This window comes from Arachis duranensis, chromosome 10 (genome assembly GCF_000817695.3).
Source record: "Arachis duranensis cultivar V14167 chromosome 10, aradu.V14167.gnm2.J7QH, whole genome shotgun sequence".
Classification (NCBI taxonomy): Eukaryota; Viridiplantae; Streptophyta; class Magnoliopsida; order Fabales; family Fabaceae; genus Arachis; species Arachis duranensis.
Window position 1 is genome coordinate 102,484,436 of NC_029781.3, and position 24,729 is coordinate 102,509,164.

The 24,729-nt window shown below is 33.4% G+C and overlaps 6 protein-coding genes across 9 annotated transcripts; 4 read left to right on the forward strand and 2 right to left on the reverse strand.

The window, feature by feature from the left end:
* The first annotated feature begins 1,775 nt into the window (after window positions 1-1,775).
* LOC107471499 (uncharacterized membrane protein At3g27390) lies at window positions 1,776-6,499 on the forward strand. The gene is given in 10 exon segments (XM_016090977.3): window positions 1,776-2,277; window positions 2,805-2,903; window positions 2,906-3,102; window positions 3,196-3,332; window positions 3,456-3,744; window positions 4,046-4,149; window positions 4,228-4,366; window positions 4,501-4,696; window positions 4,836-5,073; window positions 6,108-6,499. Coding segments are annotated over 10 exon segments (1,737 nt in total). The 5' UTR covers window positions 1,776-2,183; the 3' UTR covers window positions 6,352-6,499.
* A 1,049-nt stretch (window positions 6,500-7,548) lies between these two features.
* On the forward strand, window positions 7,549-10,394 carry LOC107471500 (cell division cycle 20.2, cofactor of APC complex-like). Its single transcript, XM_016090978.3, has 8 exons — window positions 7,549-7,620; window positions 7,707-7,805; window positions 8,062-8,253; window positions 8,691-8,957; window positions 9,039-9,141; window positions 9,541-9,854; window positions 10,002-10,163; window positions 10,251-10,394. The coding sequence occupies exons 1-8, from the start codon at window positions 7,549-7,551 to the stop codon at window positions 10,392-10,394; spliced, it is 1,353 nt and encodes a 450-aa protein (XP_015946464.1).
* An 857-nt stretch (window positions 10,395-11,251) lies between these two features.
* Window positions 11,252-13,337, reverse strand: LOC107471531 (probable pterin-4-alpha-carbinolamine dehydratase, chloroplastic). The gene is made up of 3 exons (XM_016091019.3): window positions 12,896-13,337; window positions 12,054-12,246; window positions 11,252-11,563 (listed from the first exon to the last, which is right to left on the reverse strand). The coding sequence occupies exons 1-3, from the start codon at window positions 13,253-13,255 to the stop codon at window positions 11,472-11,474; spliced, it is 645 nt and encodes a 214-aa protein (XP_015946505.1). The 5' UTR covers window positions 13,256-13,337; the 3' UTR covers window positions 11,252-11,471.
* A 1,145-nt stretch (window positions 13,338-14,482) lies between these two features.
* Window positions 14,483-15,768, forward strand: LOC107471393 (mavicyanin-like). Its single transcript, XM_016090853.3, has 2 exons — window positions 14,483-14,654; window positions 15,398-15,768. The coding sequence occupies exons 1-2, from the start codon at window positions 14,483-14,485 to the stop codon at window positions 15,724-15,726; spliced, it is 501 nt and encodes a 166-aa protein (XP_015946339.3). The 3' UTR covers window positions 15,727-15,768.
* Window positions 15,769-15,940: 172 nt separating this feature from the next.
* On the reverse strand, window positions 15,941-19,509 carry LOC107471527 (uncharacterized). 2 transcript variants are annotated; one of them, XM_052254968.1, is made up of 5 exons: window positions 18,948-19,509; window positions 17,885-18,059; window positions 16,786-17,063; window positions 16,332-16,443; window positions 15,941-16,293 (listed from the first exon to the last, which is right to left on the reverse strand). In XM_052254968.1, exons 1-4 carry the CDS (start codon window positions 19,389-19,391, stop codon window positions 16,336-16,338), a joined length of 1,005 nt encoding a protein of 334 aa, XP_052110928.1. In that variant the 5' UTR covers window positions 19,392-19,509; the 3' UTR covers window positions 15,941-16,293; window positions 16,332-16,335. The 2 variants fall into 2 exon arrangements, with proteins under 2 accessions (XP_052110928.1, XP_015946501.1); XM_016091015.3 differs by having other exon boundaries at window positions 15,941-16,443.
* A 245-nt stretch (window positions 19,510-19,754) lies between these two features.
* On the forward strand, window positions 19,755-24,275 carry LOC107471538 (upstream activation factor subunit UAF30). Of its 3 annotated transcripts, none has more exons than XM_016091025.3 (4): window positions 19,755-19,916; window positions 21,631-21,856; window positions 22,014-22,138; window positions 23,967-24,275. In XM_016091025.3, the coding sequence occupies exons 2-4, from the start codon at window positions 21,683-21,685 to the stop codon at window positions 24,070-24,072; spliced, it is 405 nt and encodes a 134-aa protein (XP_015946511.1). In that variant the 5' UTR covers window positions 19,755-19,916; window positions 21,631-21,682; the 3' UTR covers window positions 24,073-24,275. The 3 variants fall into 3 exon arrangements, with proteins under 3 accessions (XP_015946511.1, XP_015946512.1, XP_020988671.1); XM_016091026.3 differs by having other exon boundaries at window positions 23,970-24,275; XM_021133012.2 differs by lacking the exon at window positions 23,967-24,275 and adding an exon at window positions 23,795-23,883.
* Window positions 24,276-24,729: the final 454 nt, after the last annotated feature.

Genomic DNA, 24,729 nt, shown 5'->3' on the forward strand with positions numbered 1-24,729 from the left:
AGGAAAAGTCCAAAATAGTTTTACCCTCAATATTGATCACTTCGAAACCATGGCCTCCGTGAATACTCCCATACCCAGTCACTTCTCTCCTAACTTGGCCATTTAAATCTCCTCCTAAGAAAATCTTATCTTCCAAAGATATGCCTTGAACTAAACTCTCTAGATCCTCCCAAAACCTTATCTTGTGTTGTTCGTCCGAACCCACTTGCGGTGCATAGGCGCTAATCACATGAAAAGCACCTCCCTCCACCACAAGTTTGATAGAGATGATCCGATCTCCCACCCTCTTGACATCAACTACGTCCTTCTTCCACTGCTTATCCACAATTATTCCAACTCCATTCCTATTCTTCACCTTTCTTGTATACCAAAGTTTGAAACCAGAAGAATCCAACTCCCTAGCCTTTGCACCAACCCATTTCGTTTCTTGTAGGCACATAATGTTAATCTTCCTCCTTGTCATGGTATCCACCACCTCCATGGACTTTCCTGTTAGAGTGCCTATGTTCCATGTCCCAAATCTCAACCTTTTGTCGCTTCGACCTTTACCTTTTCCTTTGTGAACTAGCTTATTTACCCTCGTCCGTTCACGAAAACTAGCTTATTTGTGAACTAGCTTATTTATATATTTATTTTTTAATAAATATATAAAAAATTTACTTCTTTATTTTTCAGATTTTTAGATAATTCAATTTCTTAATTATGCTATTTTTTTAAAAAAGTTAAAGACTAATTGATCATTAAAAAAAAAGGTTAAATATTAATTTATCATTTTATTTTATCGAAAATTAATTTATCTGATATTTTAAAAAAAAGTTATGCTAAGTAATCAATGATCTTCTTGAATAACATGAATAACCACTAATCAAATAAAAACACATTACACTTCTAAATTACCCACCTAAATCTTAATATTAGAATAACTATCTGTATACTTAGTGAAATGAACATTTAATATATCTATTATTTACATTATTTAATATTTTTATTGTCTACCTATACTTTTTTTTAAAAAATTAGAAATCAATTAATCTATCTTTTTTTCGAAAAAGTTATTTATCCGATACATTGTTAGAAATTATTTTGGAATTGTACTCCAAATCTTTAATTAAAAAAAAGAAAAGAAAAAGAAAAGACACTTAAATGTCTCTCACTTTTTTGGTTTACAATTACATGCAAAATTGCAAAGTGCTCGTTCCATTCCTCATACCAAAACAAACTCACACCTCACAAGTCACCAATGAGTAACACACACTTGCTATGCTTTGCTTTATGCCCAAGCTGAGCACAAAACATTACATGGCAACATCACAAGAGTCATTGGGGTTCGAAAAGATATGTCATTATAAGAAAATTCTTTCATATTTATTAAAATATAAGTGTTCATATCAATTTTTTTAATTATATAAAAAATAATTTTAACTATTGAAAATGAAAGATGTGTTAAAAGGGTATATAAAAAATTATATATATATATATAATATTCTTCTTTTTAAACATATTTAATGTTAAAATAAATATTCTAAATTTAAGCATAAATATAAATTCTTTATTCATAATAACTAAAATTTATATAACTAAATATAATAGGTAAATTATATATGCATTGTTGTATTCATTATTCACTAAAAGAAATAAAAATAAATTGCTTTATTCACAAACAAAATCATAAAGTTACCTTCTCTTCTTTGGTTTCTGGCTTTGGTTACATCACTCTCAAACAAAATAAAAAACACAATCCTAAATAAATTAAAAAGTGAAAACACAATCCTATTCCACTTCCCTGTGTGCCTTTTCAAGAGTTTCCAATAATTTAAAGCTCCAACTTATTCTTACCAAAAGAGAAATAAAAGAAAACAAAGAAAAAAAGAAAAAAGAAAAAGGAGAAGATGGAGTTTAAGAGTGACCCACCTGTTGTTTTCCTACACATCTGGACATTAGGTGCAAAATGAAGATCAAGTTGAGATTTTGTGAAAAGGTGGCTAGCGGTGCTTGCATAAAACTGAGTTTTAGAATCTGGGTATTTCAGTTTCAATCTTTATTTTCTCTTGGTGAGGGTTAAAGTGACTAAAGTTTTGAATTTTCTCACTTTTGAGTGGTGATTGTGGTGCTTAAAGGAAGATGATTATGTGAAGGGAGTGTGTATCAGAGATCTTCTCTGTGGGGGTGGTAGAAAATTAGAAATGGAACCTCCTAAGGGAATTTGGGCTTCATTGTGGAGCTTTATCTGCTTTCTGCCTTATTTCATTGGCCTTATGCTTCTAGGAACCATTAAAGGTGAATTTCCATGACCATGGCTCTATTCTTCTTGGATATTTGGTTTTTATTGGTTTGATTGGGAAATAGTAGTAGTGCAAGTGTGAAACATAGAAAAAGGATTCTCTTGTTGATTCCTTTGGTAAAATGCAGTACTGAATATGGAACATCTCTTCATGATTATTTCTATTAGTTTTTGAGATAGAAAGTGAACTATAGAGAAGGAATTTCTTGATTATTGCTTTACAACATGTACCAATATAGTGGAACATCTATGGCAGTTCTTTCTATTAATTTCAAGTGTTTTTAAATGAGGATTTTATTTTATTTTATTTTGGTGTAGTTTAGAATCTTAATTTTTTCCTTTAACAATGATGAGGGTGGAGATTGGTGTTTCATGCATGTATTCCATTCTGACATGAGTTGTTCAATGACTGATTTTACTTAATTAATGATAATTTAACAAACGTGAGTGCTGTTGAATTAATCATATGATAACTTGTTTGTCAAGCTTCCTCACCAACTCTCAAACTGCAATATTACTTCAGGTTTACTTCTCTGCCCATTGATATGCCTAATAATGGCAGTTGGAAACTCAGCTCTCATACTTGGTCTTTGGACTGCACACTGTATTTGGACATATTATTGTGAACTACACAATTAGGGCCTATTCTGAAGATTGTTACATGCATAAGTGTACTACCGGTGCTGTTGGTTTTGTGGCCGGTGGTTGGCATCGTTGGGAGTATTGTAGGTGGAGCAGCCTATGGATTTCTTTCGCCAATTTTCGCTACTTTGAAAGCTGTAGAGGAAGGAAAAGAAGATAAACTTTGGCACTGTTTTATTGTATGTTTTGCTTTCGAAGTTAACAAAATTCTTGTTTGTTATTTGTCTTCTCTTGTGGTAAGTCAATCCAAAAATATGATGCTGCATTCACAGGATGGTACATGGAGCACTGTTTCAAAGACCTTTGATACTGTCAAGGATGTAAAAAATCTTTGTTACCATTCTTATTTTGATGTTATGGACGACTTGCGACTAGAAGGGCCTCCAGATGACAAATATTACGAGATCAGGTTTTATGTCATTTATTTCTCACTATGGTTGTTATATTATCATAATATCATGTTCCTACTGAAGTCATTGCTTGAACCATTTGGCTAAGAAGGTGTGAAATCCATGTTTCCTTGCTGATGCAGGCTGCATTATTTACTTGGTGCTGTTATAGCTGCAGTTCTTGGGATCATAGTTGATACGCCAGCGGTATCATTTATTGCCATATGCAAAGGTCCTTACATGCTATTTAAAGGGTGGAATCGTTTGTTTCATGATCTTCTCGGCCGTGAAGGTCCTTTCCTGGAGACAATATGTGTGCCTTTTGCAGGCCTTGCAATCCTTCTGTGGCCACTGGCTGTCATTGGGGCCGTTCTGGCATCCATTATAGCCAGTGTCTTTCTCGGTGCCTATGCAGGTGTTGTGACCTATCAGGTCAGCCCTCATATAAGTTTTCTGTATCTCTGTTAATATCATAGGTAGTGTTAGTACTCAATGCTCATGTAACATAGGCAACATTGAATCCTTTTCTCACTAGCATCGCTGAGTGGCAACTCAACGACACCTTAAATGGATTTCTATTTTCTGAATCTTAAAAAGCCTACCATTTTTGTGCCTTGTCTTAAACATGTAATTTACAATTCAGCTGAATAGATGTTGATACTAATACTAAAAGTATCCATCCTTGGATCTGATTTGAGGATTAGATGTCTTTATTTGTTCCTTAAAAATGCAGGAGTCTATCTTCTTTGGCCTTCGGTACATTATTGCGGCTTTATCCCTTTATGATGAATACAGCAATGACATTCTTGGCATGCCAGAAGGATCCTGCTTCCCTAGGTTCTTATTCTGTTATGCTGCATAATGTGTCCTTATGATTCTGCAGTTAATGCTTTTGACAAGTTTGGTATTTGATAGGCCTCAATATCGGAAAAAGGTCAAAATATCGCGGACAATTTCCCATTCGGACTCCCTGTCAAAGCTAAATCGCCTACGAAAGACTCCTTCTCGAACATTTTCACTGAAAGATAATATTGTTGAGTTGAAACCACTGGAGGTATTCTTTTCAAAATTTTGTCCAATGATGCATGACTCGAAAATACGACACCTTTTTTACCCTCTTGAATGTTCAAGTTCTGCATCAGAATTCAGCATTTGTTCTAAATGAATATTTGTTCATGACTAGTGTAGCTGTTTGATGCCTTGTTCAAGGACTGTTATAATGAAGCTGAAACACTGGTTTCCGAAGAGCTGATAACCCGCGACGACATAGAAGCGGCCAAGTCTGGTAAAGGGAGTAGAGTCATTAGTATTGGTTTGCCAGCATACTGCCTTCTCCAGGTGCTCTTGCGCTCTGCGAAGGCCGATTCTGAGGGTTTATTGTTGAGTAAGTAGAAGACTTGTCCCACTGAGATTACTTTTTCCCCAAGTTTCAGGTTTACACTTTCTTTTATGCTCTTTCACATGCTCCCTTGGCTTTAGGTATGTAAGATTTTTGGTTTCTTCTTTTTTCTTTTTCGATATAGGTGATGGTACCGAACTAACTGGCACAAACAAGCCAAAAGCTAAGATTTTTGAATGGTTGATTAATCCCCTTTTGATCATTAAAGAACAAATCAAAGCAGAAGATCTTTCTGTTTCGGAAGAGGACTACCTCGGCAAGTTGGTTCTCTTGAATGGTCATCCAAATAGGGTAGAAAATTCAACAATAGCAGCTCCTGAATCTGACCGCAAACGTGCTGAGCTTGATGCATTGGCCAGAAGGTATGTCATACATGCATATATGATTGAAAAAAGAACAAGGTTCTAAAAACCGAACTAGTCATTGAACCATAGAGTTAGAGGTTCAAAGGTTTAGAGGTTCAACCAGAGTTGAATCGAATAAAATAAATAATATATTTATGTATAATATATTTTTAGAACAAAAATTGATTTTTTTTTTGTATTTTATTACGTTAAACCGGTTAGTTGTTAAAAATCGAACCAGTTCAATCGGTAATTGATTTTTTGATTGGGTTTTCCGATTCTTTGACTGGTTCATTGCCAATCGATTTTTTCCCGATCCGCACTAGTCTGGTGATAGATTCCAAATTTAACCAGTTGAACCGGCCAGTTCGATCCCAGTCTAAGAACCATGGATAAAAGTAAACTTTTATAGAGACATGAATGATGTAACTTTTCTTCAAATGAAATTGTGTAAGTTACTTAATGTTACAATATTGAATAGTTTTTATTGGACTGTTACACTATATGAAGCACGGACACTTTAAGTGTTGAGTTGCCGTATCCACGTGTCAGACACATTTCGGATACGATACTCATCGACACTCGTCCGACACGCGTGTCTGCTGTGTCCAACCGTATCTTAATAAAAAATAAAAAAATTCTTCTTCGGATACACTTGAACACACCTAAATACTATCACATGTCAGCATGTTCAATTTTATTAAAACAAAAAATATTTTAAATATTTTATATAATTAAAAGAAGACATTAAAAAGTTAAAAAATTATTTTATATTTTATATCAATAAAATATCAAAATATTATTGTAATTTATCTAAAAAGTACTTTATATTTTATATATTAGTTGTGTCCCTGTGTTTTATAAGATTTTAAAATTCGTGTGTCTGGATGTCCCGTGTCGTGTCGTGTCCGGTGTCAGTGTCCATGCATCATAACACTGCATAATATAACACGTGTCTACATCTTAGCTTGTATACGTGTGAGTAGCTACAATATCAAAATTGGGTATCATTTTTCCTTCGTCCATCATTTTGTTTAATTTTTGTTTCTTAGGCTACAAGGGATCACGAAATACATGACAAGGTTACCAACCTTCAAGCGGCGGTTCGATGATCTGGTGAAAACATTGTCTCATGAGCTTGCTGAGAGACATGGAGGAGCATCATCATCAACAACAATCACCAGATCAAAGAGTGCCTTTCCTCGAATTATGAGCACGAAATCCTCCAAAGGCAAAAGAACTAACGGTCTTGATGAAGCGTCTGAACATGCAAGAGATTTAGATACTTCATTGTAAGAAGGAAAACAATGTGTGTTCTCCAGATAGCAGTTTTGCTCAAAGAATGATATTTGTGTCTATAATATGTTTGTAAGAATAAGAATATTGTAAAAATGGGTCCAATAGAATGCCTTATATTTCAATCCATTTGCACTTCTCTTTATTTTTATAGCAGCAAACGTATTTAGTATTTACACACGTAATGCCAATGTCACTATTTTGCTTCAGTTAATATGCATGACTATTTAGTCTCTATTTGTTTTGGAGAACAGGACAAAACAAGATTCCGAGATTAAGACATAAAAGATAGAGATACAAAATTTTGTGTTCTTGTATTCTATTTGGTGATAAACTAGAACAAATTATGAAAGTCTAATTTATTTTCATTCAAAAAATTTGAGACGAAAAATATAATTATAAAAAATTAACAAAAATAATAAAAAAAAGAAATAAGTTATGTTTTTTGTTAGTGTCTCTGTGTCTTTTCTATCAGGATGGACACAAAATACACTAATTCAGTGTCTCTGAACACGTTATCTCTATCCATTTCTCATCTGTTAAATGAACGATTTTGTGTCTTTGTGTCCCTGTCTCAATGTATTGTTTCTGTAAACAAAAGCAGCCATATATATTACATATATAATTATTCATGTAAATTTTTATTTTCTTTTTGTAGTGAGAAGATGCTTTGATGTCTATGTTATTAATTAATTCTCTCAAAAACTAATTATTACATAAAAAAAAGAATAAAAAATAAAAACACATGAATGACTTTATATTTGTTTTGTATTATTAGTGTAAAAATGTTGTAAGGATATTTAGTAATTGACAGAATCATGAACCATCTACTATTTTAAGAATCGTCAAATATAAGTTATTGTTTTATGACTATTCATGAAATGAAAGTAAAAAGTAAATTTTCTTTTATGATGTGGAGTTATGTAAAGGAATTTAATTGAATAATTTTTTAAATGATAAATTTAAAAATTAATTATTTTTACTGATGCAACAAAATTCATAATGATTAGTTGGTTAATTGACTAAAACTGAGAAAGTTGCAACGTTCGAAAAATTGCTCCTTTAATGACACCAACTGTATTTGGCGCAAACCCGTTTCTTCCTCACTCACTCATCACTTTTCTTCATCATCGTCACAGCCATTGACACCAAAATTAGCATCACCATCTTCTTCTTCTTGGAAGCAACAACATCAAAATGTGGAATTTCGAGTGTGATTGGTACTCTCCCAAGAGCCTCCTCAGCATTCCCACTCATTATGATCTCCCAGTACTTCCAAAACTTCACCATCTCTATTGTCAATTCTTTCTTTCTTCTATTTGTTTGTAATGAAATTGCTTTTTGATTTGGTGAAGGGTGATCGGTTCATACCAAATAGGAGTTTGATGGATCTTGATCAAGCCCAGAGTTTGCTCACAAACAGGACCAAAAAGATTCATAACAAGCAATTCAATGTACTTGATTACTTCTTTTCTTTTCAATTTTCATGCCAAGAAACAAACTTTGAAGCCTTGATTACGCACTGCCAAGAAACGTTTTCCCATTCTAGAATATTGGATGCCTCAGAATCACTGGTTCTTGTTTAATTTTGTATTCTTTTTCCCTTCCTTTTCTGTGGAACTAATGAATTGGTCAAATTAGAGGAATTGCATGTGTTTAGGGTTAGGAGCTTTAACTTGTGTGTGTGTGTGTTTTTTTTTCCCTCTGCAGGATGTGTACAGAAAGAAAGTGGATGAGCAACTGAGTTTGGATTCAGAAGGTAATCCTTTCAAGATGCTGGTTTTCAGGGGAAGCCCCAAATCAAGTAGAAAATCCATCCGGCATATCGATGAGATTCGAGAGGGAGAGGCAAGGGCGCTTCAAAACAGTTGCAATCCCTATATGCTTCGTAAATTGCCAAAGGTTTCTGTTCACTTTTTTTCACTGCATTTTGCAATCTGTCCTGAACAACAGAAGTGTAGAAACTTGGAGGTTGTTTGCGAAGACTTTCTAAATTTAGATATATCTTATCTTGCAAGCAACATTGCATATATTATTCAAATTTTCTTGTAGTATATTAGCTGAAGCAAAATCCTTGTAATAGGTATAGTTTATTTATATTTATATAGTATATAATTTGAATATTACAAAGATGAGATTAATATCATATCATATAGTCCTTTCTAATCAAGTCTCTCATGTGTCATTATATATACTTCTTGAAGTATACAATCCCCATCCCTGCAAAAGTTGTTAGAGTCATACATTGAGAAAATAGAATTGGAATCAAATCCATCAATTTCTTCATCATTTTCTAGATTTATCTTCTGGTTGAGTAAACTGAACTACTGTGAATGCAGGGTGAATCAAGGATATTGGATGCACCAAATATTAGAAATGATTACTACACAAACCTTCTGGACTGGGGGAAAAACAACATTCTAGCGGTTGCGTTAGGCTCAGAAATGTACCTTTGGAACTCACAGAATAGCAATGTACTTAAGTTGTTTACAGTCACTAACAACAATTATCCGGCTAGTGTTGCTTGGTCCAACGATACTAGATACATTGCAATAGGATTTATGCACTCTAATCTTCAACTCTGGGATCCTGAGACTTCAAAGCTGGTAATGCACCTCTCTATTAATATTTGGTGTACAAAGTGTCTTGATGTACTTAAGTCCTTGATTCTTGTAATGTACACTTAGGTAAGAAACCTGGAAGGTCATGATCAAAGGGTTGCAACCACTGCATGGAATAGTCATATTTTAACTTCTGGAAGCCATGACACATCTATAATCAATCATGATGGTAACTAGAAACCCCTTTCAGCCCCTTTGATGCATTTATAGTATAATAAGATGTGTGTTAAATAAGGGTTGTTTGGTTTGTGAACAAAAAATAGAAAATGGAATTTTATTGTTTTCAGAAAGTTTTGACAATAGTGTTTCGGGAATTTTGGTGCTTCTATAGTTTAAAGTGCTTGATTTTAGTCCTACATTAAATGTTGATGTGACAATCAAATATAAATGTGAAAAGTTAAATAATGATATCTCTTGTTTTATCATGCCTGCATTGACTAAAATAATGGTAGAAACAAAAACCAAAGAACAGAAGTTTATACTTTATAGAGACAAATAAAAGAATCATGAATTATGATAATATCATCATACCTTATTTCTTTTCTTTTTGGTGTGTTGTTGTAAGCAGTTAGAGCAAGAAATGTGATTTCAAGAGTAAAAGCACACAAAGCAGAAGTTTGTGGCTTGAAATGGTCAAGCAGGGGGAACATATTGGCAAGTGGTGGCAATGAAAATGTTATTTATTTATGGGACTCATCAAAGATGAGTTCTTCCAACTTCTTGAACTGTTTCAAGGATCATTCTGCTGCAGTGAAGGCCCTTGCTTGGTGCCCTTATGATTCAGATGTACTTGCTTCTGGAGGTGGCACCCATGACAGATGTATTAAGTTATGGAATGTGCAAAAAGGAACCTGCATTCGCAGTATAGATACCAAAGCTCAGGTAAGTTAGGCATTTTTCTGCTTCTAAAGTATAAAAATATTCTGTGACATAATGTGATAGAAACAAGTCAAATTACTTAAGTGCACACAAACTTTGCCACACCTTGCTTGTATCTGGCAACACTTACCATCTTATTGATCAATTCAGGTTTGTGGCTTAGAATGGAATAGGCATCACAAGGAGATATTAAGTGGCCATGGCTTTAGTACAAGTGCAGATCAAAACCAACTCTCTTTGTGGAGGTATCCATCGATGACAAAAATCGGCGGCTTGGATCGACACACTTCTAGAGTCCTCCATGTATCTCAGGTATGGTCTGAATTATTATTAGTATTTTCTCAAGTGATAGATTTGTATGCTTGATCAATTACAATAGCTTCAAATGGCTTCTTGCAGAGCCCTGATGGGTTAACAGTGGTGTCAGCTGGGGCAGATGAGACTCTTCGCTTTTGGGATGTTTTTGGACCACCTGTTACTCAGAATTCACATACCTCGGATCTAAATAGTCTTTTATCTCTTAAGATATCCCCAATAAGATGAAGGAAACAAAACAATTTTGTCCTCTTATTCATTTTTGTGTAAATAGTTATACCATTGATCTTGTTACATCAGTCAGGTTTTAGAAATACAATATTGTAAATGAATTCATTATTGAGACATGCACATAATATTAGTCCAAAAGAGAAACAATGCTTGTTAATCTGACAAATGACATTATTAGACTTGGTTAGGTAAAGCTTTTCGACAAGGTGCTCATTTTGTGTTTGGTAAATAAAAAAGACCATGTATTTATGCTTGCAGCTTTTAAAAGATCGAGGTACTTTTAAAAGCACCTAAGGTGGAACTTTTCAAAATTGGCTTGTACTTTTCAAAATTTAAAAGTCTAATATAACTTTATATATCAACTAATTTTCAAATTTAACGCTTAAATTTGTCTCTTATAGTACTTTTAAATTCTAAAAGCTATGTTACCAAACATAATTGTTGTTGCTTGTGCTTATTGAAAGTTATTTTAATTTAATTTATCAAACATAAATGCTACACTTCTTAAAAAGTCATCTTTTAAAAATTAGCTTTTACAAGCTACTTTTGAAAAATAAAAACTTTACCAAACTAAGCCTTAAATCTATAGAATCTAGCTAAATCCGCAACTCATTCTAAAATCTAAATGATTAAATGTCATGTGTCAATAATTGTTCTTTTAATTGATACCAGAGAGAATATACCTTAATCTGTTAAAAATTTAGATGTTCTTTCTCTTATTTAATTGAGAGATAAAAATACACGTTTTAGACAGAAAAAAATATCGTCCAAATATATTAATTTTTTAATAAAACTAATGGAGTAATTTTTTTTTAAAAAAAAAGGCAGACAATTTTTCTGTTCTCACCATGAAGTGATCCACAAGGTGGTGTTGCCATTAAGAAAGGAATTTATCAGAATGAGACAATGAGGAGAATAAGATAACAAATGGGGGGCAAAACAAAGAGAAGATCCTTAATTACATCCTTTGAAATAAGCGAAAAGAATAATACATTTCTTGAAATAACGCAAATTAATGGTAACTCTCTTCAAGAATAGTGGCAAAATGTTCCATTGAGTTAATTATTGGACACATTATGCCCAAATTCTTTTCTTTGGTGCAAGATCTGATGTCCTTATCTCATCTATCTTTGCTGCCACAATGAAATCGTTCATGCTCAATCCCCCTGCAAAATTTTGAAACCATTTCTAGTGTCCTTTTGCAACATCAAACTTCTAATTCAGCAAAAATAAATAATGTGAAATCCAATGAAACCGAATGTAGTGCATTTTTGTTCTTTCAGAAAATTTTGCATATTTTAAATTCATTATCATTTTGGAATTTCAACTGGAAGCATAATTTTTATACCATTTTTATCCTATGACACTCTTCCGTCAATCTTCCATTCCGTTTAGGACCTATAAGTCCATTGCAAATTTTTCTCAAGGACATGTTCGTACTTTTTTTTTACCTTAAGGACCTATAAGTTTATCACAAAATTCTTCATAGATCTATTTGTCTAAAAGGGTTATCAGAGTCATTTGTCTATATTTTTCATAAAAATATTATAATAAACTGAAAGATTTTTCTTAATTCTTGTAGACAACCTTAAAAAACAAACATTGTGAAACAGATGGAGTATTCTTGACTTGTTGTTCCAAGGTTATATGGCTTACCAATGGAAGCTGTCCATAGTTCTGCTCTAACTTGATTGGGTTGTTCCAAGTGAATACTTGGGAAATGGCCAGCATGCTCTGCTACTTTAGAGATTCTGTTAATGAGTTCAACTCCGCATTTAAAATCTCTCAATTTCCACAAGCATTGAAGCTTAAATCCACCTTCCTCCTTCAATAGTCTCCAACCCACAACCTACATAGACCAAGAGAAAATAAGTTTAAGCTGGACAATGCAAGTGTACCTCAGTACCTCTACCATTGAGGGAGAAGAAACTTGCTTGATCACGACATATCAATCACCAAATCGGTATTATATATTTCTTATACATGTTATTTTCACATATTTTTTCAACAAAATAATCAGCGACTAGAATAATCAAATCTGTTATAATAGAATAATCAAGTCTATCAGAGCAGACTAAATTTTTGTACGCGGATTGGAGCTCCATTTAAGGGTTTGCCGCTGGCCAATGGTGACTGCATACACATGGCGGGATTCGAACCCCCCGACACTTGCTTAAGGGGATGAGTGAGCTCACTACCTGACCAACCTAAGTTGGTTTGCGGTAAGCTACCTAATTGGTGAATTCATGTAAGCTTAATACACACATACCACCTACATCACTAACTAGTAACTACTTATTTTACTTGTTTCTCAAGTTGCCTGTTACAAATGCCAGCTCAGCTCCTAACAAACTAACTGAATCTAACTACTCTAACTAATTTAGCTGCTGCATAACAGCAACTACTTTGTGGGACAATCATTCATTCTAAGTTCAAACCTTCAAACGCTATCAGCAATCACTACAAAAGCAATAATAATTGGTGCAGTGAATTGCTACCTTTCTTACGAGCTTCTGAATATCTTCTTCAGACATAGGAGACTGAAGAGGAGAAATAGGAGTGCATTGTTGCTGTGAGAGAGAGAGGGCGGAAATATTGGGAATGAGGATCTTGTGCTCACTGTCAACGTTTCCAATGACTTTCTCACCAAAACCACTCTCCAATTCCGCGGGAAAAGGGTCTCTGGCACCAAAATCGCCCAAGAACTCGTTGGTATTAAAAGCGCGAGTTGCTACGAGCGAAGAAGAAGAAGAAGAGAAGGCGTTTGGGGAGAGAGGGAAGCGTTGTGGTGAGGGGTTGTGAAGGAAACGGGGGTTGATTGGGTGGAGAAGAGGGAAGACAAGGTTTGCAGTGGCCATATCTGTATCTACGAGTTTGACTCGGTGGTGGTGTGTGTTGTGCTTAATTTCGTTGGATAAGGAGAAGGATGATGAACATCAACCACACCATACTTATGCTGGGGACAACATCACTTAAGTCGTGGTGGACTGAACTCTAGTCCCCACTCCTAAGTTTTTTTCTTTTTTATTTTAATTCTTATTATAAACTAGTGATTTTGCTAATTTCACAGCAATTTTTCCTTTTTTTTCCAACACGAGAAAGAAAGTAATATTGGAAAGAGAAAATCTCTCTTTTTTTTTTTCCTAAATGAAGCTAAAATACCCTTCAATTAAAAATTACCAATGCTCCACCACCCCACCACAATCACCAAAAACATTTTAAACACCAAACTTCTCCGACACCTATATATATTGTGTCTTAAAAAAAATAAAAAATTTTGAACATATTTAGACAAATATTAAAAATTTATTTTATATTATATATATATATATTGCATGTTCATATCTTATAAAATTTTAAAATTTGTGTGTCGTGTATCTATTCGATCAATGTCCGCACATCATAATTAATCACTAATTAGTAATTACCACCACTGATTTTCCACTTTGTTCCAATATCTCAAACCTACGTGATGAAGCTAGGTTAATAGGTGTAAAAATACTCTATTGAGATAAAAGATTAGAGTATCTGAATTTCTCTAACTTTTTTTTTTCTCTCAGTATACACAATTCTAAAAAGTAATTTTAACATGGTTATTGATCCCTTCAATTTTTTGTGTTTGTTCTAATTTATTAATTATCTTCAAGGTGATTGATTAAACAAAAATTAATCCCAAGCTAATTTACATTACAAATACAAAATAAGAACATTCATTTGTTCTTAAAACACACGAGTTTTTTCATTTAATAAGCTATAATTATTACCATGACTATGACTACAAAAACACATTGATTTTTTTGATAATGCTACTATATATATCAGACATAATCAATTATAACTTTAGCCAAAGAATAATAAGGGTAGTAAAAAAAATCATTAAAAACCAAAGAGAAAAAGAAAAAATAAGGCTCTAACCATGTGAGCTTGCATGGCACTAGTGTAACGTAGTAACTGCCCACTACCCCTATATCTCCTCCAACTTCGCCAACCCCTTTATATATACACATCAAATTCAGCCAGTTTCACTGCATATGCACTCACTCGGTTCTTGCTATTCTTCTTTTTTGATGATGATGATGAGTTCCATGACTACCTCTGTTGTGTTTGTGTTGGTCATTCTCTTGGGTCCTCAATATGTGGCTTCCCTTGAGTTCGACGTGGGTGGCCCTAAGGGGTGGGTTGTTCCGCCTTCTAATGACACCAACATCTACAATATCTGGGCTTCTCACAACAGGTTCCAAGTTGGTGACTCCATCCGTAAGAACTCTTCTTTTTTATTTATTCCATGCTTTCTTGCTTATTATTTCTTTCACAGATAATTTTTTTTATTCCATAGGTTATGAATATGATGATTATTTAACCCATCACTTTTTTTTTTTATCATCTCATATAAATGGATCATCATCATATTTGAAAATGATAAATTTTAAATTATTTAACGATTTTCAGCATAGATCAATGTTGTAGTACTTTGCTTTTCTATGAGTTTAATTTGAATAACTCTTTTTTTCACCTTTCATATGGATAAAACAAAAGGGTCACTATGTAATAGATGTATGTGTGTGTGCATGTCTTATTATAAACTAAATTTTTCTTCATGAGGGAAGAGATTGATGATCTTATTTATATTTGTGACCTGAGAATTCATTTTCCTTCTTGAACAAATGGGTTAATATTTGCACCTGAACTCACAATTTATCTTAGTGGGTATATCATGCACTTCTTAATTTATTTAAATTTCGGGATCTTAAGAACATTTTTTACTCCCATCAATTTTTTTTTCAAATTATTATTTTTAAATTGATATTTATAAATAATATAATTAAAAAAAAGTCAAACTATAAAAGAAAATATGCTCAATTAATACCCAAAATAAACATATTGCACAAGTTCAACATACAACATCAAAACACACAATTTTAAACAAAATTGTGTACTATATTTAAAAAAATAAAATAAAATAAATCAAGTGTGACTAATTCTGAGTTTTGTGTGTGCAGGTTTCAGGTACAGGAAGGACTCAGTGATGCAGGTGGGTGAGGAAGATTACAAGAGATGCAACTCAACTCACCCAACCTTCTTCTCCAACATTGGCAACACTGAGTTCAGGCTCCAACACTCCGGGACATTCTACTTCATCAGTGGCGCCACCGGGCACTGTGAGAAAGGACAGAAGATGGCTATCAGGGTTCTGGTTCCAGATGACCATGACAAGTCTCATGGGTACCATGATGCAGTTACACCTTTTGCTGGTGTTTCTGGAATAATAATAACCCTCTTGTTCCTTCCCTTTGTTTTGGCTTGTGATGCTTTTGGTTCCTATATGTAATGTAATGTGTAGTATTGTTCTTATTAGGAAAATTATTGTGTTTGTGTGATGCGATTTGTTCTTATTAGGTGTTTTTTATTCCAGTAGTAGTGAAGGATTTTGTATTGGAACCTATTATGCATTTCTGTTATATATGGTGCATGTATTGATCTCTGTTTTATTTATAGTCTAATTTTGATATCCTAGTAGCATAAAGAGTTTTATACGATTGTATTATGTCTTAAAATAGAGCATATAGAATCATAAGCATAAAAAGTAATCATCCGAATTGGTACAACACTTTTCCACTTTTCATGAGTTCAACCTTGCAATCACATGCTAAAAAAGCAAAATTATTTCACTTTGTGATATCCTAAACTCCTTTATAGCAGCTATGTTTCTTCTTGGCATTTTCCAATCCGCAATCCAAAAAAATTGTTTGCAATCATGCTGAGTAAAGGCACATTAACAAGGTTTAACGTTTCAACCCATCCCAGGGTGAAGATTGCGCATGATCTTCTGCAAAGTTTTGGATATCTATGTCGACAAAACCTTATTTCATAAACTAGCTGATAGCTACTTCTCAAGACTGTTAACACTAAACAGACAGGATGAGTGGATGACAAAAATTTAAGTTCTCCTAGACAAACCGAGAAATACAGCTCCCGACGAAACCTGTACCCTAAGGTCGGCAATATCCACATCATGGCCACCTTCAACCAGGCCCCATCTTTCCACCTGTGAAAAGAATCAAGTTATATTGATAAAAGTCATAAAATAATGTGAATGTGTTAGGGTACCCTTTCCATACCTTTGATATAATGAATAGTCTAATATTTGGACACAAGTTTTTAAAAATTTTAAAAGCTAATTACTCTAAATTGGTCTGTAACAATTTTTGCTTCAAACAAATTAGTCCCTAACAAAAACTGATCCATGATGCACTAATTTTAGTTGATGAGAGACAGGACAAATTTTCAACCATACCAACCTTGTAACTTTATAAGGTACAGTACTAATCTCCAAAAAATGAAAACAAGTATATCTAAGGGGGATATAGGGTGTTTTGAATTTAAGAACCTGAAAATCTTCTTCAAGTCTAATGAGCTCAATAGCTTCCTCAATCTGCAATTTATCACGGACAACAGCTATAGCAATAACTAAAGAATGCGCTGCAGCAGCAATAGCATCAATTGCTGCCAATTCACAGTCATCTGATCTCTTTAGAAGGTTCTCTACGGCTTTTACCAGACCATCTTCCTGCTTTCCACCAAAAAAGCTTGAGTACACAACTGGCTTGAATCCAAATTCTGATTCCACCCAGCAAAGCAGAGGGTTCAATTTTTCTACTTGGCGATCTGCAAAGTCAGAAGATTCAAAAATAAAATCTCTCAAGTTTTTCCCATGCTAGTTATTTTTGGTTATTTTCGTAGGAGACTGGATTCTTTTTAACCCAAATAATATTGCAACAAATGCATGTCTAATAATCATCACTTTAAGAAGCACTGAAATCTACTTTTAACAATGTAGTACTCCTTTTGTTTCGCAATAAGTGTCATATTATAAATATGCGCATGGATTAGGGACATAATTGAAAACATCTTGATTTTGCACTAAACTAATTGTACGAATTACCCTTATTAAGTATTTTCTTATGCTCCCCCCACCCCAAAAAAAAAAGGTTATCAGTGGAAACTGGAAAAACAGTAAATAATGTTGACTAGTTTTCCTAAATGGACACTTATTTGGACCAAATCAAACTTTAAAAATAGACACTTTTCCAAAACAGGATGGAGTATATTTTCGGCCTTAATGATTTCGTAGCTAAACAGATAGATGGGCCAGATGGACTAAGCATCGTTGGACACCTATACTATGGTAGAGGTTGAGATACCAATTCACAGAATTATTAAATATTAACCCTATAAATTGTAGAATTTGATTCCCAAGGTTTTGGTCCTCCAATTCTAATTGACTAACCAAATGTTCAAGTTGAAATTATCAGTTCTAATTCTATTCTTTCTCTAATGAAACATACTCAACTTGCTTTAATAGAATACAACCTTTCTTTTCTTTTAATCAATTTTTACAATAATAGACTATGTTAGCATTAACTATAAACTTCATTAATTCAGTAACTGCAACCAGAAATGAAAAGACATATCAATGAATAACATACCATGGACATGGCTTGTCAAATCATTGTCAGCAGGAGCATGGCAAAAGACTAAATCTTGATGAAATTTCCTCATCAAATGCTCAATAATTTTTGGCCTGGTGAGTGGAACTCTTTCCAGGGCAGTACAAGCAAGTTTCATAAGAGGCATTGTGAAGGGTCTAATACCATCTGTTTGCTACAACAAATCAAGTGTCATTACACAGTCCACATACAATGATAGACTCCTAACTCCTAAGCAACCAGAATTACAGATAAACTGAGTATGAAACATTATTAGAAGCCATAGTAAGTCGAATTAAATTAAGCCACAGGAATTTGGAACTGACTATTAATGGTTGATAACTGGCTATGCACATTTCATCACCGACTGCAAGACTGCAGCAAGTAGTTGTTGTGATTGTGATAATCCCAGATTGGTGATGAAACATTAGTTGCAACTCATTCAACTAGTATATTTACTTTATTTAAGTTTTTCCTAAATATTTTCCATTGACAACAAATCGACATCCACCATATTAGTTTTCGACGATAAGAGGTAAAAAAGGAGGTATCAAATCCGTAAGAGTTACACTGGTTAGTCCCTAAGTACCAAAAATTTCAGAACCATGGTTGCCATAGTCAGTGACTCAGGGCCTTGAAACCAATATCTTAATATACTTTTTACTTCATTCTTGTATGATGCTTAAAACATTTTCAGAATGCTATATCATTATTTTTATGAACTCAGGATGCTAATGCTATATCATTACTGTTACTCACCACATAGTAATGCTATGTCATTACTATTACTCTAAATTTATAAGGACTAAAACTATTGCAATATTTCAACACCTTTTATTCAGCTTCATCCTACTTCCAAGCCAATTACATTATATGGCGATGTTACACAACACTATTCACCAACAATAAAGAGAAAACCACCAATTTATTCCCAGAAAATAATATTACTGACAATCTAGTCCATGGAAAAAAGAAATGCATTCATGGTTGTCCAAATATAAACAGTGTTCAAGAGCTAAATTACCAATGTCATAAGTCCTAACAAATCAAACATTGCGAATACCTGATATTCCCATTCAGCAGCAATGGCTTTAGCAAGTGCAAGAGTTGGGAGCTTGAGTGGTTTCTTGGAAGGGGTCTTGAGGGTCCTGTAGTCCAGCATCACCGTCCATCCGTTCCCGTCGTCAGCCTCCCTCGTCGTCACCTTCTTGTAGAACCGCTTCCCCACTATCGACCCCGTCATGAACGACATCGGCATCGTCACCGATGAAGAAGACCGTCGATCCGGCCCTTTCACATATATGCTCTGGTTGTTGTTGTTGTTGTTGTTGTCGCCGTTAGATGAGAAGGTGAAGGCGGAAGAGGAGGAGGAGTCAGAGGCGGGTGGTTGTTGGTGCTGCGCGAAGGAGGTTGAGCGGCGGACAGAGTGCGAGAGGGATGATGAGAGTGGGATGAGTAGTGTTCGGGATTTCAGTGATTTCAGGGATTTTGTTATTAAATTTGCCATTTCTTTTTTGTTTGCGGTGGTGGTCGTTGATAGTAAGGAATTTTAGAAGGGATTTTCGGTCTCAGACAGACGAGTTGGGTGCTTTGGAATGAAGCTAGTCGCATGACCCGTTTAATTAGAATCCCGCAAAAGCCAGTTAAACAACCATAGTTAAATATACTGGATTGTAATAATTTTTAATTATTAAGTTTATATAAAAAGTAATTACACTTAAATATTATTAAAATTAAATTCTTTTTTATATTTACAACATAAATAGTTATTAAAAAAATAATGTAATTAGATTGCTCTCCAAAACTCTTTGTGGTGCATTAAAATTACTCAAAAAATAGTCACAAAAAAAAAAATTACTCAGAAAATACAAGTTAGTATTTTGAAGAATAAACTACCATTTCTCGCTGCTGCCTCCAACACCAAACACTCCAAACACACTCCGCTGCCTCGCCTCCCTTTTCCACTTTGGCTCCTTCTCCTCCTCCCTCTTCCATCCACGGCGCCTCTTCCTCTGCTCCGCCGTGTCCAATGGTGACTTTATCTTTTTCTCTTTCTCTGAAACAATTCTGATTATTTGTTCTTTGTGATGTGATTTAATGGCTAGGTTTGATTGAATCCTTGGGATTCTATTGTCTACTAGTGTCATTTTTAGGGTTTGATACTCATCCTACTGGTGTAATCAAATTTTGAAGATTTTCTTTGTCTTGCTTTCATAATTAGAGCAATTCCAATGAAAAAATTGTGTAGGTATAGGTATGGGTCCATGTTCTAATATAACGGTAGTTCAGTGTCAAAAAGTGAGAATAGTTGTGTTTTCGGTATTGGTTGCTTTCAACTAGCTTCTCTTCGTTTCCGCCTTCAGCTAATCCTTTTTGAGAATCTAGCATTGTAGTATACATTCTACATGGATTTATTGAGAAATTGAGAGTGAATCAATTGGACATCATTTCAAGTTTATAGATGGTAGGATGAGAAAAAGAAGTAAAGGGATAGATATACAAGCCCTGCTGATCCAATTGCTCTTCTTTTTATTCTCTTATTCCATGCTAAGTGCCTTTCCAGCATAAAATAAGTATTTCTTCTGCAACTAGTTCTTGTATGATTTGTTATAATTGCATAATACACACTGTTTTTGGAGAAGTGATAGATTTCCCATTTTCCCCTTCATTGTTGCAATATAATTGATCAGGCTGAATTCTTTCATTTATTTATTCAATAAGAAATATGTAAGGTTGTGGACCAAATATGTTAATAATTATCATCATATATTCATATGAAAATAAACCCCAAACAATTTTGCTGCTGAGTGAAACTTTTTTCCGTTGTTTGGTCTGCACTCGGCCCGTGTAAAGTCACACAAGGGGCTGTGTGATAATGTGAAATCACACGGGATGCTGTATACACATTTTGGGGGCCATGTGACGAGTTGTCTGAAAAGTTAGTTCGGGTTGTAGGGATAGCAAAAATGTTCTATATATATGGCAAAGGTCCAGATATGATGGCTCTTTTGCATGATGCCCTTCCAACTTTTGTAATATTAATGCTTTTTTAACTTTTGTCTCACATTTCGTTATCTTATCTTTGACATATTAACATGAAGCTTCCTAAGAACTATTTAGCTAGTGCATAGCATTTTTATTTTATCTAAACATAGAAATACATTGATTATCAGGTAGAAAAACCTTGTTTGCGAGATGTCTGAGTGCTTGGGCCTCCAACTTGGATGGTTGAAACAACATCTTTAGATTCAAATAAGCCTTAGGAATCTTTTGTGGCTATAAGTTTTTTTTTTCTCAATAAGCTATGATTTTATATTTTCAAAATTTTGGTAGGCACTCCGTGTTATGTGCTATTTCTTTCAAAGGGCGCAGTAGTGTTGTAGGATCCATGCCCTAGTGGGACAAGTTGTTTTATTTCTTTCAAAGTGGGAGATTGTCAATATTAAATGGCTGCAAAAGCAAACCCTTTTACAATGACATATTCTTTGCTTGACAATGCAGTATATTTTAATTCTTGTGTTGGCATTAATATTTGTAATGAGCTTGCTCATTATTAAAATTATATACATGGTGATTTTGATTCCCCTTAAATGTTAAGATGTTTGCAAAATTCAAAACTCCCCTCCCCACGCACAAACAAAAAAAAAAACAATAAAAAAGGGCTTAGGTAGTTGTTGTTAATTATTTATCCATTAGCTTTTCTTCCATACCCTCATGTTAGTTCGCCCGTTTCCCTTTTCTTTCAGCCTAAAATCTTTTTCTGAGCGACATCTTATTTTCTATTGAGAGCAAAAAGCAATGCTTCCTCAGCGCATGAAGAAAGCTGTCACTGATAACCCAAAGAAGCTTGCCAACTTGATTGACCTTGTCAACCTTCCATCCTCTCTCAGAGACTTCGTAGGTCAATCTCAGATCTCTCGCTTGGGTTGCTTCATGCGCGTTTGGTCCTACATCAAAACCAATAATCTCCAGGTTTTTTCCTTATTTTGAAAAGTATGTTCTTTCATACGGAGAATTTATATTGTCCAGTATCAGGTTGAGTCATGAGTTGACCTTCTTTTGTTTGATGTATTAAGATGTAGCTTTGATGGATTGACTAAAAGATGAGTTGCTTCACTGCTTTGAACAGGATCCAAACAACAAGAATGTAGTCAACTGTGATGAAAAGCTAAAAGGTATTTTGCTGGGGAAACCTCGGATTGAGCTAGCAGAACTCCCTGCGCTTATCAAGCTGCATTTTCCAAAAGAGCCCAAGTGAGTTCTATTGTATAAAACTATAAATCAAGGTTCCTGTTGTACTGTAAAGCACACACATACCTTCGTATGAGTCGCTGGATTGTTGAATGCTGAATGGTGAATGCATTTATCATATTTGGAATAGTCCAGCTTGAAATGGTCATGGTATTCTTTTCATGTCTTCCGAATTTTGCAATTAGGAATCATGTTTATTAGAATTTTGTTAATTAGCTCGTTCTTGTTGAAAGATTACCCATCACTCCTCGTAGAAATAAGTTGGATAAAGTATTATTTAATATTTTAGTTTCTAATGGTTGGACTAAGCTTCAGTTTCGTCTTTAAAATTTGAAATATGTTTTTGCCCAAAAACCTTTTAATATATATTTCGTATTTAACGAATAAAATTGTTAGAAAAGTAATTTTTTGACAAATAATCTGTCAGTAAAATAGTAGATAGATAAAGATTAAGAGATAAAAAAATTGACTTAAAATATAAATGTAGGTTAATTTTAATATTTTCTTTTAAAAAAATAATTAAAAAAATCTTAGCATAGTCAAATACATATATACTAATTTCAAGAAAAAAAATATTTTACTCTTACAAAATTTATAAAATTAAATTATTGTAAAAATAATTGCACCATCAAAATTTTAAACTTTAACATTTATAAAAGTACTTACATTTAAACAATTTGTGCAAAAATAAAAATAAATTAGCGTGTTTTAAAAAAAATAGAAAATTTGAATTTGTAAAAGAAAATGAGGAAAAAAAAAAACTTGCTCCGGGAGCAATTTGATTCATGACATTAAATTTTATGGATTAAAATTCGTTAGTGCAAAGTCAGATCCAGTTTTGTATGTTGACAAATAGTATGTATCATTAACGGTCATAAAGTTACATCTCATTAAGTTACAAATAGTATGTTACATGTATCATTTGTGGATTTCAAAGATATTTTTTGTGCAATTAAAATCTCAGATTTTGGTCAACAAAAAAAATTTATATTATTTTTTTATCCAACTAATCTGAAGTTTCCAATGATCTATGCACCACAAATCACATGTTCTTGTTGTATCTACTAGTATTTTTATCTTTACATTTTATATGAATCAACTACCTGATGAATATATTAAATTATGTGTCTCATGCAACATAAGTGATCACTTTCTATATTTATTTAGTCATTGATCATGTCACTATATTTACTTAGCACTATTTTACTCATCTTAATATTTGAACTTATGCATCCTTAATTTCTAATAATGCTAGCAAATGATCTTTTTAAAATGCACTTCTGCTTAAATCTAATTTTAAAAAATGCACCTGGTAAGGGTCTTTCACCCTAATATCAAATTAATATGAAAAATATTATGTCAGTAGATAGGTGAATAAACTGCGAAAGCTAGTGCACTTCAGCTAAAGTAAGGAGTGTATCACTTTTTAAAAGTTAATCTATTATCAAAAGTTATTAGATAAATTAAATTTATTTATTATTGTTATTTTTTTTTGTTATGGGCTGAACAAACAAACTAAAAAAACTAATTCCCTCATTTAACACACGACGACCTTTACACCACAAAAGTACTCAGAAAAAATTGATCAAATTCCTCTATTACTCTATTATTGTTGATGTGATTGTTTTCAAACATTCTCATTGTTTTGTTTGGGAGTAGATCCTCTCCAGTAAAAAAAATTGGATGGTGTCAATTGTGATCTTTCACCCTTCAATGCTCTTTCTCATATTTAATTTTGACCCCACTTATAAAGTTAATGGTGAGAGATTACACTGCATTTCCTCAAGTGTTAAAAAAACTGGAGATGATCTGTTTCCGTTTTGTTTGCTAGTAGGTGCTTCCACTATCGTTTCTGGCTAGCCATAGGTTTTGACGAACCCACCTCATTCCACCTCTACCATATATGGCCTTCAAAGTCTGAAAAATTGCTGCCATAGAAAAAGAACACGCATTTCTGTCGGCCGCTGCTGATTGACTAACTCCAAACGCAAAACCCATTCTATAGAAGAACTTCGGTCTCCATGAAGGCACCATAATTCTCAGATGAAGACGCAGTCAAAGCACAAAATACATGGCAATTATAACAAGTCTATTATCTTTTATTTTAAATTATCCTCAACGTGTACGTAATATAATGAAAATTAAAATACAATTATATTTAAACAATTATTTGTATTATTTTTTATTAATTTATTCAAAAAATAATTAAATTTTGAAGTTAATTGGTATAAAATATTACAGATATAAAACTAAGAAAAAAATTTATTTGTATAAGAATCAGCCTAATAAATAATTATTCTATTTAATATATAATTAAGAATATTTTTTTCTTTGCCAACGAGCTATAGTTCAAATGACATAGTCTCTCTGTATTCACCTAAGAGTTGATAAAAAAAAGAATACTTCTTTCTTTTATTAACTTTTTTAAACATTAATTATTTATTTTACATGAAATATAAAAATAAATGAATATAATATTTATTGAATAGAAGCAGTTACGTAAAAAATTTTTATTGTTATAGTATTTGAACCAAAGAAAAGAAAATATTATTTTAAAAAAACTAATAATGTATTTTTAATAATATTCTTAATAG

Excerpts from the sequence above, each read along its gene's own strand:
- LOC107471527 (XM_052254968.1), bottom strand. The coding sequence starts at position 19,391 with ATGGCAAATTTAATAACAAAATCCCTGAAATCACTGAAATCCCGAACA. Across the intron at positions 17,064-17,884 it reads TTTGACAAGCCATGTCCATG|ATCGCCAAGTAGAAAAATTG; the intron begins GTATGTTATTCA and ends CTGACTTTGCAG. Across the intron at positions 16,444-16,785 it reads GACTTGAAGAAGATTTTCAG|GTGGAAAGATGGGGCCTGGT; the intron begins GTTCTTAAATTC and ends TTCTTTTCACAG.
- LOC107471393 (XM_016090853.3), top strand. The coding sequence starts at position 14,483 with ATGACTACCTCTGTTGTGTTTGTGTTGGTCATTCTCTTGGGTCCTCAA. Across the intron at positions 14,655-15,397 it reads CCAAGTTGGTGACTCCATCC|GTTTCAGGTACAGGAAGGAC; the intron begins GTAAGAACTCTT and ends TTGTGTGTGCAG.
- LOC107471538 (XM_016091025.3), top strand. The coding sequence starts at position 21,683 with ATGCTTCCTCAGCGCATGAAGAAAGCTGTCACTGATAACCCAAAGAAG. Across the intron at positions 21,857-22,013 it reads TCAAAACCAATAATCTCCAG|GATCCAAACAACAAGAATGT; the intron begins GTTTTTTCCTTA and ends TGCTTTGAACAG. Across the intron at positions 22,139-23,966 it reads CATTTTCCAAAAGAGCCCAA|TAGGTGCTTCCACTATCGTT; the intron begins GTGAGTTCTATT and ends TTTGTTTGCTAG.
- LOC107471531 (XM_016091019.3), bottom strand. The coding sequence starts at position 13,255 with ATGGCCACTGCAAACCTTGTCTTCCCTCTTCTCCACCCAATCAACCCC. Across the intron at positions 12,247-12,895 it reads TTCAGAAGCTCGTAAGAAAG|GTTGTGGGTTGGAGACTATT; the intron begins GTAGCAATTCAC and ends TGGTCTATGTAG. Across the intron at positions 11,564-12,053 it reads ACTATGGACAGCTTCCATTG|GGGGATTGAGCATGAACGAT; the intron begins GTAAGCCATATA and ends AAAATTTTGCAG.
- LOC107471500 (XM_016090978.3), top strand. The coding sequence starts at position 7,549 with ATGTGGAATTTCGAGTGTGATTGGTACTCTCCCAAGAGCCTCCTCAGC. Across the intron at positions 7,806-8,061 it reads TTCATAACAAGCAATTCAAT|GATGTGTACAGAAAGAAAGT; the intron begins GTACTTGATTAC and ends TTCCCTCTGCAG. Across the intron at positions 10,164-10,250 it reads GAGTCCTCCATGTATCTCAG|AGCCCTGATGGGTTAACAGT; the intron begins GTATGGTCTGAA and ends GGCTTCTTGCAG.